Source organism: Notamacropus eugenii, chromosome 4 (genome assembly GCF_028372415.1).
Source record: "Notamacropus eugenii isolate mMacEug1 chromosome 4, mMacEug1.pri_v2, whole genome shotgun sequence".
Classification (NCBI taxonomy): Eukaryota; Metazoa; Chordata; class Mammalia; order Diprotodontia; family Macropodidae; genus Notamacropus; species Notamacropus eugenii.
In genome coordinates this window covers 263,046,044-263,062,417 of record NC_092875.1, presented here as the reverse complement: position 1 = coordinate 263,062,417, position 16,374 = coordinate 263,046,044, and the positions used below count along the sequence as shown (strand labels likewise).

Sequence of the window (16,374 nt, the reverse complement as noted above, 5' to 3'; positions counted from 1 at the left end):
CCACCTGAAACTCCTCTTTCCAAGTGTCTCCAAAGTTCCTCTCCAAAGATTCTACCACAAACTAAAGTCCCTTACTTAGGTAAGGGTAAGGTACAGCTTTGTCTCAGTCAAAATCAAGAGTTATGTCTCTATGGGTACGCCAATATAGCCAGTTGGTTTCACAGTGCAGTCCTATGTTCCAGAGTCTAGTCCAGAATTATAGCAAAGAGGCTATCTAAACAACAATGTGTGCCAAAGACTTGGCCTATACTCATCACTATGCCGGCAAATATTTAACAGCTGCTTCTCAAAACACACACGCACACACACACACATACACACACACACATACACACACTGTACACTTTTAAATTTAATCTAAATTAACATTTTTCTTCATCACTTTCTTAATTCTAGAAATCAACAGAACAATAAATCAAACCCTAAGTTGGAGCATTTGCTAATTTCTGATAGCTAAATGCTATCAGAATTTGAAAATTTGACAATTTAACAATTGGCTCTTACAAGTCAATTGGTCCCAGCACACCTATTACAGTTTAATTTTACTTCCCTAATTGATTGGTTATCCCATGTTCCACAGTCATTTCAAACCTTTTCGTTCCTCCTTTAATCTTCCACTGTACCCCTTCCCTCACTGATTCACTTGAAGATCTGTAAGCCACAGAAAGAAGTAAGACTTTCTATAGGAGCTCCTTTTTACTCTTCCCCTTGATTTCACATCATTCTGGTACCTTTCCATAGTATTGCTTCCTTTAACTCCTCTACATGCACATCATTCCATTCCATCCTGTATTCTCCAGCAAATTGTCCCTCCCTCTGTTACACTCACTGTTTCATTAATCTTCAATTTCACCGTCTACTAACAGCTTCCTTGCTACCTACAAACAGGTCCATATCTCCCCAATCTTAAAACAGATCTTCACTTAATTCAACTATCCCCACTAGTTTTCATCTTATATCTTTCCTTCCTTTTGTGGCTAAACTTGAGAAAGCTGTCTGCAATTGGTTCTTCAGCTTCTCTTCTCTCCTCCTCTCAGTCCTCTGAAATCTGGCTTCTGGCTTCTGCATTCAATTGAAACTGCCCCCTCCAAAGTTACTAATGATCTCTTAATTGCCAGATCCAATGGTTTCTTTTTAATCCTCAACCTTCTTGACCCATCTTCAGCCTTTGACATTGTTGATTGCTTTCTTCTCCTGAATACCCTGGCCTCTCTAGGTTTTCATGAAATACCACTCTCCTAGTTCTCCTCCTTTCTGACCTCCAGTCTCATCACCAACAGCTTATAGGACATCTAGAACCAGAAGTCCAATATTTTTCAAACTCAATATGTTCAAAATAGAACTCATATCTTTCCCACCCAGCCCTAAACTCTCCCCTTTATCTAAATTCTCTGTTTCTACTGAGAATTCCACCATCTTTTTAGTCACTCAAGCTTTCAACTTTAGTATCATCCTTGACTCCTCCCTCATATATCCAATCTGTTGACAAATCTTGTCATTTTTACCTTCATAACATCTCTTGTACATACCTTCTTATTTCCACTTACACAACTATAACTCTAGTATAGGATTTTTTCACCTCATGCCTGAACTGTTATAAGAACCTTCATAACTTGACCCCTTCCCACTTTTCCAGTCTTCTTACACATTAATCCCTTCCACATATCCTAAGATCCAGTAACACTGTCCTCTTTGCTGTTCCTTGAACATGGCACTTCATCTCCAAACTCCATGCATTTTCATGCCTGGAATGCTTTCCGTCCTCACCTTTGCCTCTTGGTTTCTCTGACTTCTTCAAGACAGTTCAAATACCACTTTGTGCAACAGGCATTTTCCTGTTTCTTTCACTGCTTTCCTGCTGAGTTATCTCCTATTCATACTTCGTATATCCTTTATGTGGATAGTTGTTAGCATGTCTTTCTCTTCAGTTAGAATGTGAGTTCCTTGAGGGTGAGCGTCCTGGTTTTTGTTTGTTTTGGTTTTGTTTTGGCCATTCTTTATACTTCCATCATTTCGTATAGTACCTTACATGTAGTAAGAACTTAACAAATGCTGGGTTAAAATCCTGTCTCAAATAGTTTATTATGACCTTGACAAGTTATTTAACTTTTGTGGCACTTGGTTTCTCCATCTGTAAAAGGAAGAGATTGGATTTAATGATGCCTATGATACTAGCTCTAACACATAATCTTATGATCTGCAATCCAATGACCTGATCCTTTGCAACTGCAACTGCAGACCTGATCCAACTGCAGCTCAATTGCCTGTCCCTAGACTGTGCCTGGGGGAAGACATCAAGATTTGATACTTTGTAAACACTAAAGTGGAGCAGCTAAGTGGCACAGTGGGTAGAGTGCCAGGCCTGGAGTCAGGAAGACTCTTCCTGAGTTCAAACATGGCTTTAGACACTAGCTGTGTGATCCTAGGCAAGTCACTTAACCCTTTTTGCCTCAGTTTCCTCATGTAAAATGAACTGGAGAAGGAAAAGGCAAACCTCTCAGCATCTTTGCCAAGAGAAGCCCAAATGGGATCACAAAGAGTTGAACGTATTGAGTTTGAAAAATATTGGACTTCTGGCTTTAGATGTCCAATAAGCAGTTGGTGTTGAGACTGGAGGTCAGAAGACAGGTTAGGGCCAGATAAAGAAAGCTGAGAATCATCTTTAGAGAGATGATAAATGAACCCATGGGAGTTGATGGGATCACCAAGAGAGAGAGTTTAGAAGGAAAAAAGAAGAGGACCAAGGACAGAACCTTGGGAGATCCCCTCAGTTAGTGGGTATGCCCTGGAGGAAAATCTTACAAAGAATCTGAAAAAGAGCAGTCAGACTGTTAGGAGGAGAATTAGGGAGAGAACTATTTCATGAAAACCTAGAGAGGCCAGGGTACCAGACTTATATTCCAGGAAAGTTGCCAAATAAAAACTCTTTACTGATCTGAGAGTTAGCTCTGGGAAATACATAACTCATATCTATCTCTACAGATGTGGGTCAAAGGGTCCCTAGCTCCTGTTAAAGCGCTCAGGGCAACAAGGAATATCAAGTACATGACAATCTTTATTTTACCCCACAGCAAATTCAGAAAATACAAAACAGATGCACAGCAGTTTAAAAATAATCAATATAATTCTCCTCCCTCTCCAATCCTGCTTCTTTCCAAGCCCCTATACAATTCTTTGAAGTCAGAGAACCAACTTGTGGTTTGGACTATCCTCACCATGGAAATTAACTTGTGTCTGTTAGACAGATAACCCCTCCAACATTGTAGATTGTACCATTTTTATCATAGGGGTACTTATTGTATAGGCCTCTAGCTTTATAGTACTACCCTGAGGGCTTGGACTCTCCTAGAAGGAAAACGGTAGATAAGCAACCCCCAAGCATTCTAGGGAATCCTTTCACCCTAGAAAAGTGTATGGGATTCTAGCCTTTTAACTCTACTTTAAGCTCTTGTAATAATTCTAGAAAGTTAACCAATTTGAGATTGTTAGAGACAATCTTCTTCCCCTCAGACCTGCACTATCCAAATAATTCATGATAAGAAGATAAGGCGAAGTCCACATCTTTTACTTTCCCACATAGTGATTTCAGTTCTTTGCTACCAAGCCAGGGATCATGTTTTTCTCTGCCCAAGAGACTTCTTTTGATAGAAGGATGGATCTCCAAATTCTCAAACTTGGGGTTGCTAGAGACTTAGTCCAAGGCTGGGGGTAGTTCAGTCATCATCCCCCTTTCTAGATGACTGAAGATTGGGGTTCACATACTGTCACTACTTGGCTATATAGTTACCCTCTGCAGAACTGCCATAACTTGGGCTAAGAGCTGAGTCAAAAATTATCTGGGGGTCCATTGAGTAGATATTGTTACCATTCAGTAAATCAATGATGCAGAGATAGTCAACTGAATGTACGCTCAACTGGATACAAAAGTCAATGAACCTAGAGCCTCAGCAATCATATAGAATGTATTCACATTCTGCATACATAAAGAACACAGGAAAATAGAACTTTATAGAAAATAAGAAGAAAAGATAAGGGTTTACAGTCTGGAAATAAGAAACAAAAAGGGGAAAATAAAGATCTTGTCAGCTAGTCAAAATTGGAACTGGGAGTTGTTTCCCAATTCTAATTCTGCAGGTGCTATGACCTTCTAGCTTTCAGGAACAATGTTTGGAAGCTCAAAATAGAGACTGGGGCAGCATCCTCATCTTATCATAGTGGTGACAAGAAGTTTGAGCCAGAGTTTCTTTCCCATCACAGTCTTTCTCTTATCACTGTTGCAGCAGGAAGCCTGAGCCAGAAATTCTCTTGTCATAGAGCTTATTCCACTTCCCTTTCCAAGGCTTGAACCAAAAATTTGAGCTCCATGAATTCTCTTCTTGGTGTGGGTGCATAAAAGTAAATGCAACTCATATATATGTATACACACACATACACATATATCTAATGTGTATGTGTGTGTGTGTGTGTGTGTGCGTGTGCATGCATAATTTGCCCCATAGCAACTAAAGGCAGTTCCCAGGGAGGAAAACTTTCCAGCATCTAAATTTCTTTTTAGCTCTTCCGGAGTTCTTTTTAAAAAGTGCAACTTTTCAACTGATCCTCATTTTTATAGATAAATGAAAAGAGAATGGTTCTGACCCATAAGTGTTAGAGCCAACTAATTCATTCCCAATTGATTCGCCGTAGCGTAAGTCTATAAATTCATTTCCAATCCATGAGATAAAGTCAAAACAAGTTTCCCCACCCTATAGGCTCATCAGATTGATCAGGAACTCCACTATAAAAGCAATGGGCTTTAGTTGTGGGAACATTTCCCATACAAAATTAGGCATAAGGCCTCCGCTCAGATGTCCAGAAACACAAGGAAACAAGGGAAGGGAGATTTAGAGAAAAGAATATACACAGGTCTCAATCACTGGAGAGGTACTACTGGACCTCTGGTGCAATGATTTTCTAGAGACAGCCGGAGGTCACTTGGGTTCATGATCCTCTGAGAGACTATTTTTCCACACTTGGCATGCCCAAATTATCCTATGTTTCCATTAGTCTTCTCTTCTATATATGTTTAATAATTGGGTAGGTGGGCACAGTTGTACTGGAAAAGGGAAAAGGTGAAGTATCCCATTTCCCTCAGGTCTAGGATTGGTTGCAGGTACCAACCTTTCCCTCCTCACTCTGTTGTGGATGTGCTGGGATCTTCACCTTCTGTTCAGGAAATAAGATGAACCAGGAAGAGGGTCTTCCAAATCTCACCCCCATAGTGGGGGACCCAGAGTATCTCCATATTGAGCAATCTAGGCATGCTCCAAACACATCTCAGGGCACTTTCTGTCTAAAACCCGAAAATGACATGAACATTTCTACTACAAAGTAGCAATCTAGTGATTCCAGATTTCTCACGTTAAACTTAATATAATTATTTACATTAGATTCAATAATACAGAATAGTATCAATATTAGGATATTGGTATCAGGCAACAGTATATCAATACTTGCACAGATTTCAATAATTTAAAAGGTATTAGTATTTTAAACTAGCCAAGCAATCAACAAATGAAAAATCATGAAATTGTAAAAAAATCAGCAATACATTTACAGCCTAAAAACCCTTACCAAATTTGTCTAGAATCTTGCAGTCTCAGCTACCTAGAATCAAAAGTCCTGGACAGATAATATCTCCAGAGATCCCCTAAAAGCAAAGGGCCCAGTATATGGTTCCATCACACATTGGGGAAACATTAGACAGTACAAAAATATCAATTGTTCTCAAGATGAGACAAGCTTCAGAAAAGGTTTCCCAGGCAAAAAGATTCTTTTTAGCCTTTTATATCTTATTTCATGAAAATTCATCAATCACATGGCATGTTGAACTTAGATCAAAAGATAACAGAATCTCAGAGTTGGAAGAGAATTGAGAAATAATTTTTCCTGCTATGTTAGTAGCTTCTACCAGCACCCCTAAGGGGGAGATAGTGACTGAGAAGACAGAATCAGGTGTGCAGTTTTTGTTGGGGCACAGATTCATCACAATCATTCTCCTTTAAGAATTTGTTCTCTGTGCCCTCTGTCCCAAATGACTTGATAAGAACATGGAACACACCCTCCTGAAGTCTTTTGGTAATTAACAAACATTCAGTGACTATGGTGTACAGAACATTGTGTCAGTGTCTGGAGGAGATGCAAAGTTTACATAAAGTCTGTCTTCCCTCGTAAAGCTTATAGTCCACTGGAGAGATAAAAATCTGAACGCAAATAACCGTAACACAAAATATTACATAAATGCACTATAAAGGAGTACAAAAAAGTGCTCATAGGGGAAGGCTGTCACCAAGAGGAAAAATTAGAATAACTTATTGGAAGAGAAGGAATTTAAATTGAAATTTGAAGGATGAATCTGAATTCAGCAGGCAAGAATGGAGAGAAGAAATGTCAGATATAGGAAATAACATCCGCCAAGAGATGAAGGAAGATTGGAAAGTCCAAAGAACAGGAAGTAATGAAGTTTGGTTGTGATGAGGGCTGGAATGGGGCGGGGAGAGGGTGACACCCCCACAAAGACCAGCATAGCAGGGGCAGGTCGTCTGGGGAAGAATTCCAGAACTCAAGCATTGTTGAAGTCAAGGTAAAGATTTATTCCACTTTTCAGCGGGCAAGAGTTCTTAGGGAATCTGCAACCTTAGAGGGCCACAGGGAAAGTTTATATAGGATAGTCTATAGCGTCACTTGTGCCAAATATGCTAACTAGGGTTTTGGGGATGGGATTAGGGGGTGGTTAAGGAGTGGTCCGTTCTTAAAGGAACATTTTGGTTTCTACTGCACAGGTATTTTACCCAAAATTCATCAGGAAATAGCCCAAGATGGGGCTACCTGGAGGTGTGGTTTTAGGCTTGAAATGTCACGAAGTCAACCAAAGGTCAGGGTTGACCAGGAAAAACTAGACTTCTCTTGTCAATGTCTTGTTAGACAAGATTAATGTAGGGGAGTATAGATATGTCTAAGTTTAGGATACATATGATTGGTCAGTGAGTTGTAAATGTCGTTATGACCCAGGGCACAGCCAGTTCAGCCAGTACACAGCTGGTTCAGACTAATAAATTCTATAGGTGCAGTTGGCTACTATGGCAGGAAAGGAAATAAGAGTTGTTGCTAGGGCAAGCTGTGACCTTGGACTGGGGAGAAACTGCCTAAGATAGTATTTTGAGGCTAGGGAGAAATGTGGTTTTTAAAGAGAAATGTGATTTTAGAATTGGGGTCCAAATATGTGCAACCAAGCACCCCATCACTTGCAGCAGATAACACATTGAAAAAGCATAATGTGATATCAGGGGAGACAGGTAGAGTAGTGTCAGGCTATAGAGGTTTTTGAATGCCAGGCCAAAAAAATTATATCAGTCAGTAGGCAATAAGGGATTGCTGAAGATTTTTGATCACAGGAGTGACATAATTATGTCTATGAATGAAGAATATAGTCTGACTGCCATAAAAGAGGAATGAAAGATTGGAGCCAGGAAGACCTATTAAGAGGCTATTGGCAATAGTCCAGGTAGGTAAGATGGCCACTACTAGGGCAGGGGCAGGAGTAGAAAGGACAGGATGGATGCAAAATTGTGTTTTATAGGAGTATTCAACAGGAATTAATGGCATCTTGAGCAACAGAGATGACATAATGGAAGAATGAAAGATCACATCAAGGCTTTAGATGAATAATGCTGCCACTTACAATAGCAAAGTCAAAGAAGGGGCCAGTGTAGTGGGGAAAGTAATAAGCTCAGTTTTAGAGTTTGAGATTCACTGATAAAATAAATATAAGACAATGTGAGGAGAGATCGTTATCTAAGGGAGGAGACAGAGAAAGTTTCCTTCAGGAGATAAAATGAGATAAACTTTAAAGAAAGATAAAATTTTGAGAGATGATAATAGTGGGGTATCCAAGGTGGAGGTTTGCTGTAAATAGTTGGATGTGTGGGCCTAGAGTTCAGAAGAGATATGTGGTCTGTCTAAAGAACAGGACAAGAGGTTGCTGACTACTTTGCAAAACAACATTCCCCTGATCTACCAGAATTTACTAAATTCTGTAAAAAAACAATTGAAGTTTGCCTGGCATGATCTATTTTTGATGAAGTCATCTTGGCACTATGTGATCATTACTTCCTTTTCTAGATGGTCACTAAAGATTTCTTTAACAATATATTCTAGAATTTGGCCAGGAATCAAAGTCTATTGTTTACCAGCTCTTCTAATTTTGGAAAATCAAGTCATTTGTCTTCCTTATGGCTCCTTAAACATTTTTCCAAGACCAGAGTCTACAGCCCAGCAATTATACCTGCTGGTTCTTCTGGTATCCTAAGGTGTAGTTAATTTAGATCTTGTACCTTGAACTCATCGAAAGAGTCCTCTTCTCTCTCTCCTCACTTACTGTGCATTTCTACTCCCTAACTTTTTTTTCTTATATTTTCCCCATCGCTATCTTTTCCAGAAATTTCCCAAATTTCTATATTTCCTATTTCATTTGAAAGAAAAAACAGAAGCAAAATGCAAACTGAGTAGTCTATCTTCTTAGCTAGTAAGGAACACAAAGCAAGGAATTGATCAGTGTAGGATGAACTTGGCCAGAGAAAACTCTTTGAAGAAAGTTCTTTGGTAAATTCCTGCAGGAAGTCATAGATATGAATTGGTCAGGAAAAAAGCAGGTGGTCATTTTAACCAAGGAAAAAACTATTAACAAGGGTACAAGAGCAAGAATAAACAAGATTGTGTTGGGGACAGTAAGGAAATTGCTCTGACTAGAATGTGGAGGGATTAGAACAGGGGTGGGGAATTTGTGACTTCAAGGCCACATGTGGCCTTCTAGTTCCTTGGGTGTGGCCTTTTGACTGAGTCCAAGTTTTACAGAACAAATCCTTTTATTAAGGGCATTTGTTCTGTGAAGTTTGGATTTAGTCACACTTCAGGACCTAGAGGGCCATATGTGGCCTTGAGGTCACAGGTTCTTCATCCCTGGACTAGAAGATATGACAAGATAAATAGAAAAAAAAGCCAACCTCTTTTATTCTCATTTTCCTCACATGTATATGTATTCACATGTTTGTATACACATATGTGTATGTTATGTTTATATATATGATGAGACTATTAACATCAGCTTAGAATTTTGAGGATCAATTGAGATAATGCATATAGAGTGCTTTAGAAACATTAAAGTGGTATTTGAATGAAACTTTCTTGAGCATGAGCAGGAAACGTAGGAAATAGTTTAAGAGGAAGACTATTCTAGCAGCATGTGTAGAATAGATTGAGTACATGTGAGGAAACCATCAAGGAATCTCTTGTAGAAACACAAGCAGGTAGTGAAAAAGGGCTGGAGGGAGAAGAGAGACTATAGAAAGGGAGAGGATGAAAAAGGAAAAATTGGCAGGATTTGGGCGAGATCAGCATATGAGTAAGCAGATTATACAGAGGCCTACATGGTTGATTTGAGAGAGTGGCAAACCCCTGGATTTTCCATTCATTCCATCATTAGAAAGATTCAGAATGTGGACAAATCAGTCAGTTTTCTAGGTTTAAGTTTTACCAACAAAGATCAAATAAAATCTTCAAGGCCCCCTTCAAGCTCCAATATTCTGTGCTTCTTCTGTGAAAATAGTATAGTTAGTTAGTTGACGTATAGCTAATGACAAATTAAGACTATGGCATGAGTAGGTCTGCCAAGTGCATAGAACTTCAAAGTAGGGCAATGAATGGGGATCCCATGAAGATAGAAAAGACAAATTTTAATGACTTCACAATTTTTCAGCACAATAACAGTGTTTAGGATGTTGGGTTGGGACAGTTAATTATTTTTTTTAAATTAAATTTTTTGGTTACATTTTAAGTTTCAGACTAAAAAATTTTTTTAAAAATTAATTTTTATTTCACTTCTATTGATAAGTATTAGAATTCAACAGAAACAAAAGTCAATAAATTAAGGCATATTTCAAAACAGAAATTGGGATTATACATATTTGTAAACTTATTTGCCATTTTATTGAAAACAAAGCAAAAAAATGTATATTAACATTTATCCAGTATTATCAAAATTGCCCTGCTTTTTCCTTGACTTCCTTTCATTTGCATTTAACATAGATTTGTTGCTGTCATTGTGAATTTAGGTTTTGAACAAAGTTATATTTTTAGTTGTGTATATATCCATATCTTTACAACTTTGGTCTAAGAGCTATGACATTGGCCTTGTTGATTTCACAGGAGATCCAAAATCTGTAAGTATGAACCACATTGAGATTAAAACCACACTAATGATTAATCCTCCTATACTGTTTCCCACATAGGAAGTTCTTAAATGCTTTTTCATTCATTCATTCATTCATTCATTCATTCATTCATTCATTCATTCATTCATCTAGCACTGAGTGCTGATGGTAGACCAGGGTCCTTGAGACTTGTTTTTATGACACAGATATTTCTTTCTTTAAGTATAAACCCACATGTGAAAATATAAACTTATGAAACAAATACATTAGAGGGTTGTTATTCCCATTGTGCAAGGATTTCCCACTTTACAAAAGGTTTTTTCCCCATAGTATTCTTTTTTAAGAGTAAATTTATCTAGTGCATTCAGAATATGATAGCATTTATAAAAAGTTTTAGGAAAGCCTTTTTTTAAAGTGTGGCATAACTCCAATTTTAATCATTGTTTAACCAGTCACTCAGATTTCTGTTGATTTTTTAAACCCTCCAACCCCCTAGTCATAGGCAACACCTGTGGCTGTTGTTTCTCTACTATTGCTCTAATTGATCAGATATCTGTTCTCCAATGACCATATGTTAAAGAGTGCCTGTAATTAGTTCAAGTTCCATATGTCCATTTGCCCAAGTACATTTTAACTCAATAGTGAAAGTAAATAGAGCAATGAACAAGAGGTTCTCAGTTGTGTTTTCAGTAGAAGTCTTTAAAGGAGGAATTTCTATAATTCTTGTTGCTCATCCAGACACTCCCCTACCTCTCCCTTTCCTCCCTCTCTTTCTTTGCTTTCTTTTTCCCTGTTCTTTCTCTTTCATAGCCATAATTCTCACATTTAGCCATAACCATGTTTCTGATTTCCTTCTCCAATGCATTCTTTTGACAGGGCCTTCAATAAGAGCAATCCCTTAACCTTCTTGGATACCAGTTTTCTCAAATAAAAAATGAGTGTGGGGGATTAAATGGCCGCTATAAGACTTTCTGGATCTAGATCAGTGATCTTATGAACCTTATGGTTTGTGTTTGGAGATTTGTTACTTTGGGTTTAGAAGATTTTTTGTTTTTGTGGTTGAACTCCTAATTAAGATGAAAATACTATATGAAAGTGTAATGCTTTAAACTGATAACAACTAATAAAGCCAGGATGTGTGGGAGAGGGTCAGAAGAAGAGCTGAAAGGGGAGGGTCAGATACAAACTTTATGTGCTTGACAATCTGGTTTCCCAGCACAGAGCTATCTTTTGTCAGAGCTGAAGACTGTAACTAAGGTTTATAGGATTAGAAGTCTCATCTATGCCCTCATTACTCTGGCACAGAAATATCACAGACTTGCCTCGTCTCCATACTTTACTTACCAATCACGTGAAGCAATAATCTTTTTTTGGGGGGAGTGCATCTTACATATACATATAATACACACATATGTACATATATATGTATACATGTACATATATGTACATGCACACATGTGTACATTTGTTGGAAAGGAATACTACAAACACATCATAAATTATGTCAGTGAAATAATTTATATAATTACAGAAGAGAGACTTCTGAAGTATAACATAGAATAGCATAGTGAAGTGTGTGTGTGTGTGTGTGTGTGTGTGTGTATGTGCATAAGAGAGAGGAAATATGATGTAGTGGCTAAAGTGGTGAGCTGGGCTTACAATCAGGAAGATCTGGGTTCAAATTCTGCTTCTGACACACACTAATGTGACCCTGGGCAAGTCACTTAACCTCTACATGCCTTAGGCAATTCCTTAAGACTTACTCTTTAAGTCATAGTTTAGGTGCTTTCTGTATTGGTAGAGGAAGTTCCCATACCCAGAGGATCTCTTATTGAATAAATTATAGATCTTTCCCATGTAGGTGAGTGAATTTGAGGACCAGACCTACCTCCAACATTTACTAGCTGTGTGACCCTGGACAAGTCACTGAATCTCTTTAAGTCTCAGTTTTCTCATCTGGAAAATAATAGTAACTAATTCATAGGTTTGTTGAGAGGCTCAAATGAGATAAGGTATGTGAAACAAACTATAAAAGGTCTATGTGAATGTGAAGTATTATAATTATTATTCCCTAAAGTGTCAGTTACATTAATATTCCACTGCAAGGACAAATTTAATAAAATACTACGACAAATACTTTATATTATATACATATGTTTATATAGAAGTCAGTTAACAAACACTTATTAAGTGCTTACTATGTGCCAAGAATTCCGCTAAACTCTTTGGCTTCAAAGAAAAGCAAAAACACTGTCCCTTTCCTCAGGGAGCTCATATTCTAATCGGGTGTTGAGATCACGTATGAATAACTGTAAGTACAAAATATATGCGGTGCATGTGAAGATAATTCCAGAGGGAAGGGAACGAGGATTCTAAACATTTCAATTTAATCAACATTTATTAAGCGCCTACCATGTGCCAGCACTGGTACAAGTTGTCTCCTTAATAGAATGGAAAGCCCTTGAGACCAGGGCCCGTTTCATTTTTGCCTTTCTATCTCTAACATCCAGCACAGTGCCTGGGACATGGAAGCCCTTAAAACCTTGTCAGTGGATCGATTGGGGATTCCTTAGACACGGGTAATGCCCACACAGATTTCAGCCTAGAGTGAGTGCATAACAAAATGCCTTCCGTAGTTGGGATCTAGGAGCTGCAGTCCCCAGTCATCTCGGTTGCCATCCAATCGCAGCCTCAGTTTTTCCTTCCCAGAGGAAGAAATGAATCCTGTGGAGCCAGCTCTCCGCGCGGATGCTGCTGCTCTCTCCTTTCCACCGGAGGAGCGCGAGGGAGGCGCGGAGAGGGCTGAACTTATCACGCCACCTCCTCCCCCTTCAGTCCTCCTCCTCCTCCCCCCGGTTCTCTCTCCTCTCTCCTCATTCACTCCCTCTGCGTTCTCAGTGCTCCTGCTCGCTCGGAGGAGGCTGGCGGCGCGCGTCTGCTCCTGGGGACAGCCCGAGCTCGAGGCGCTGTAAGGCTGGGCTTCAACATGTTGCAGTATGTCACGGCGGAGCAGCTGGCCGGCTTCGACCAATACCAGGTAGAGAAGCCGCGAGCCGGTTCTTTGCATGTGTCCCGCGGGCGTGGAGAATCCCCCCCTCGCCCCCGGCGGGCGGGCTAGTCAGCCCATTCGCGCGGATGGCAGGATGTGTGCATGTGTGCGTGTGTGTGCGCGCGGGCGGGTGCGCGCGGGTGTGTAGGGGTGTGCTTTTGTGGGGGGAACGGGGGCGGGAGAGAGAGACACAGAGAGAGAGACAGAGGGAGAGCGCGCACCTCGTCCTGTGGCCAGCGCCGCAGCTTTACTTTCCTGCCTGTTTCGGGGCTGCCTTCCCTTCTGGGCGGTGATACAGCACTGTGGCTGCCGCCGTTGTCACTGGGGGATAGGCTAGGGAACCTACGGAGCTGAAAAGTTTCCCTTTCCTCTCGCTCTCCTCTCAGGCCGGAGATTCCCTCCGCCTCGAGACCCACAGTTGGGGTCGGAGGACGTGGGAGCTCCTTCCCTCCAGGCTGGGGTTTGAGAGGAGGCACACGGTGTGACATTCCTCCGAGTTTCTTTCCTCTGATCACGCACGAGCCGGGAGGGATGCACCCAGGGAGCAGTTCTCTTTTCCACCTCCACGCGGGGAGAGGCTGGAGTGGATGTGGGAGGTGGGGGGGTGGGAAAGGAAGCCATACCGAGGTTTTACTGTTTTTCTCTGGATCAAGGCTCAGAGATGCCAGAGTCACTACTATCCTGCGGGTTTCTCGGATGGGCGCCGCCCTCAGTTGGCTGTGCCCTTGGCTTTGATGGTGCTGTGGCGGAGTTCCCTGGGTGAGGAAGGGTAGTAGAGCTGGGGGATGGCTTCCCCTAAATGCAAGCAAGCAAGCAGGATTTGAGCGCTTAGGACCAGGCCTGCTAGGGCCGGCTGAAGGAAGGGGTGCAGGAGGTGAGACATCGGGAGGAGAGAGCCTACTCTAGGGTTCTACAACTCTGCCCCTCCTCCACCCCGCCCCCCACCTAAATTCCAGGCTTTGATTTCCTATTGGGGAGATATTAGAGATTTCATAACTCTTTGACTCTCTATGCACACACATACGTGTCTCGGAAAAGATGAGTGAGGTTGCTAAGAACCTCCACAGGTGCAAACTTTGAATTACTTAAGGGAGTATTGGTGTTCTGGAAATTATTTTTAAGAACTTTGACAAATTAGTATAGCTTTCTCATCTTTGGAGAATTACGAGTGTCGGGGGAAAATAGTTTATTTCATTTCAGGAGAAAGTTATTCTGATACACACTGTCATGTCCAAATAAACGTCGTTAAAATGCCTTTTCATCATCACTGTAAAGGCTTTACAGACTTAATGTAGGTATTCTTGGCTTTTTTTTTTTTTTTTTGCAAAACTCAGTAGATTGACATAGTTTCTACTTAGGATAATGACCTCGCTGAATAAAAGTTACACCTTATAGAATTTTTAGATAATGATTGATAATGTTTGGAACTGTCAACTGATATGTCATTTCTATGTTGATATTCATTCATTTATTTATTCAGCTAGTCAACAATCATTTATGGAATGTAAGCTCCTTGGGGGCCTACTGGTTCTTAGTCTAGTCTAGTACTTTGAAAGAAGCTGGTGGTTAGTAAATATTAATTGAATTGAATTGGGTGCTTACTTTATGCAAGACACTCAGATTGTGTTTGAAATTATTTTAAACCATTGGAATCTATTATTGACTAGAATGACCAGAGTAGAGATGTAGGGTGCTTTTTAGCAGGAATCAGGCAAATATCATAAAGTAAAAAATGAAAATATGGCATAAGATTTCAAAGTAATATAAAACTTTGATTCTCTTATATTTGAACAGAGTTCTGTATCAGTAGATTTATTAAATTAGTATATTTTCCAACAGTAAGTAGGCCTAAATCACATACTTCTGAGAGTACTAGGGAATTATGTGATTTACATAATGAGTTGCCATTACAGTTTGTTGAATGTAGGCTGGGTTACTACCTTATTAAGTTGTATGGCTTTTTTAAAAGCTAATTAATCAGAAAGTGCAACCAAGAAAATTTAAAAACTCAGAGGGACTGAATGTTTAAAAATTCCTTCCTTACTCCTCCATATTCTGATTTCCTTTCTTTCTTTCTTTCTTTCTTTCTTTCTTTCTTTCTTTCTTTCTTTCTTTCTTTCTTTCTTTCTTTCTCTCTCTCTCTCTCTCTCTCTCTCTCTCTCTCTCTCTCTCTCTCTCTCTCTCTCTCTCTTTCTCTTTCTTTCTTTCTTCCTTTTTTTTTGGAAGGGAGGAGAGAACTCTTAAAAGGCAGTTATTATGGAAAAGTTTCTGAGGTGCTGTCTTTTGAGGAGGTTCCACAGAGGCTCCACAGGAGAAAGTGGCTAAAATCATGAGAGATTGGGATGCTTTTCTAATATGGGAGGGTAGTACAGAGATGAAAATCAGTTATGCTAGTTAAAGGAAAAAGGAAATAACACCCAGGCAGAATTAAAAGGTAAGCATAAAGAACTGGAAAAAAAACAAACCAAAACTTTGCCTTTCTAACTCTGATGCCGCATCCTGCAAGAAGTCTTCCCAACCTGTAGGTGAAATTTTTCTTCCTTTCCTCAAGTTTCTCGTAACCTTTGCTTGAACCTCTCCTTTGTACCAGTTTTACTCTCCTTTTATTACAGTCACTTGTGTATAAGTCCTTTCTCTAGATTTTGAAGTCCTTGGGATCCATTTCTCTCTTTGAATCTTCAAAGCATAGCTTACGGTGCCTTGTACATAATGCATTGGACCCTGAATAATAGTGTGGTCCATTTCCTTACCTTAAAGAATACAGTTCAACTAAACTGGGCATACCAACAAACCAAAAAGCATTTATTGAATAATGACAAAGTTCAGGACACATTGTTAAAACTGGTGAGATATTAGTTGGGGGTGATTTTCTTCCTTCCTTCCTCCCTCCCCCACTTCCTTCCTCTCTCCCTTCCTTTTTTCTTTCTTTCCTCCTTTCTCTTTCTGTCATCTATTTGTCTTTCTAGAGATAATATCTAAGTGTGTGTGTGTGTGTGTGTGTGTGTGTGTGTGTATGTGTGTGTGTATGTATGTATGTATGTATGTATGTATGTATGTATGTATATATCTAAGGCAGCT

General features: G+C 39.8%; 1 protein-coding gene across 1 annotated transcript in view; it reads left to right on the top strand.

Moving 5' to 3' along the window:
* Window positions 1-6,509: 6,509 nt before the first annotated feature.
* Window positions 6,510-16,374, top strand: part of LOC140501200 (ethanolaminephosphotransferase 1-like) — a 182,506-nt gene continuing 172,641 nt past the window's right edge. The window contains exons 1-2 of the mRNA XM_072604541.1: window positions 6,510-6,622; window positions 13,146-13,284. Coding sequence (XP_072460642.1) covers window positions 6,513-6,622; window positions 13,146-13,284 — 249 coding nt within the window. The 5' untranslated portion in view covers window positions 6,510-6,512. The remainder of the gene's footprint in view (window positions 6,623-13,145; window positions 13,285-16,374) is intronic.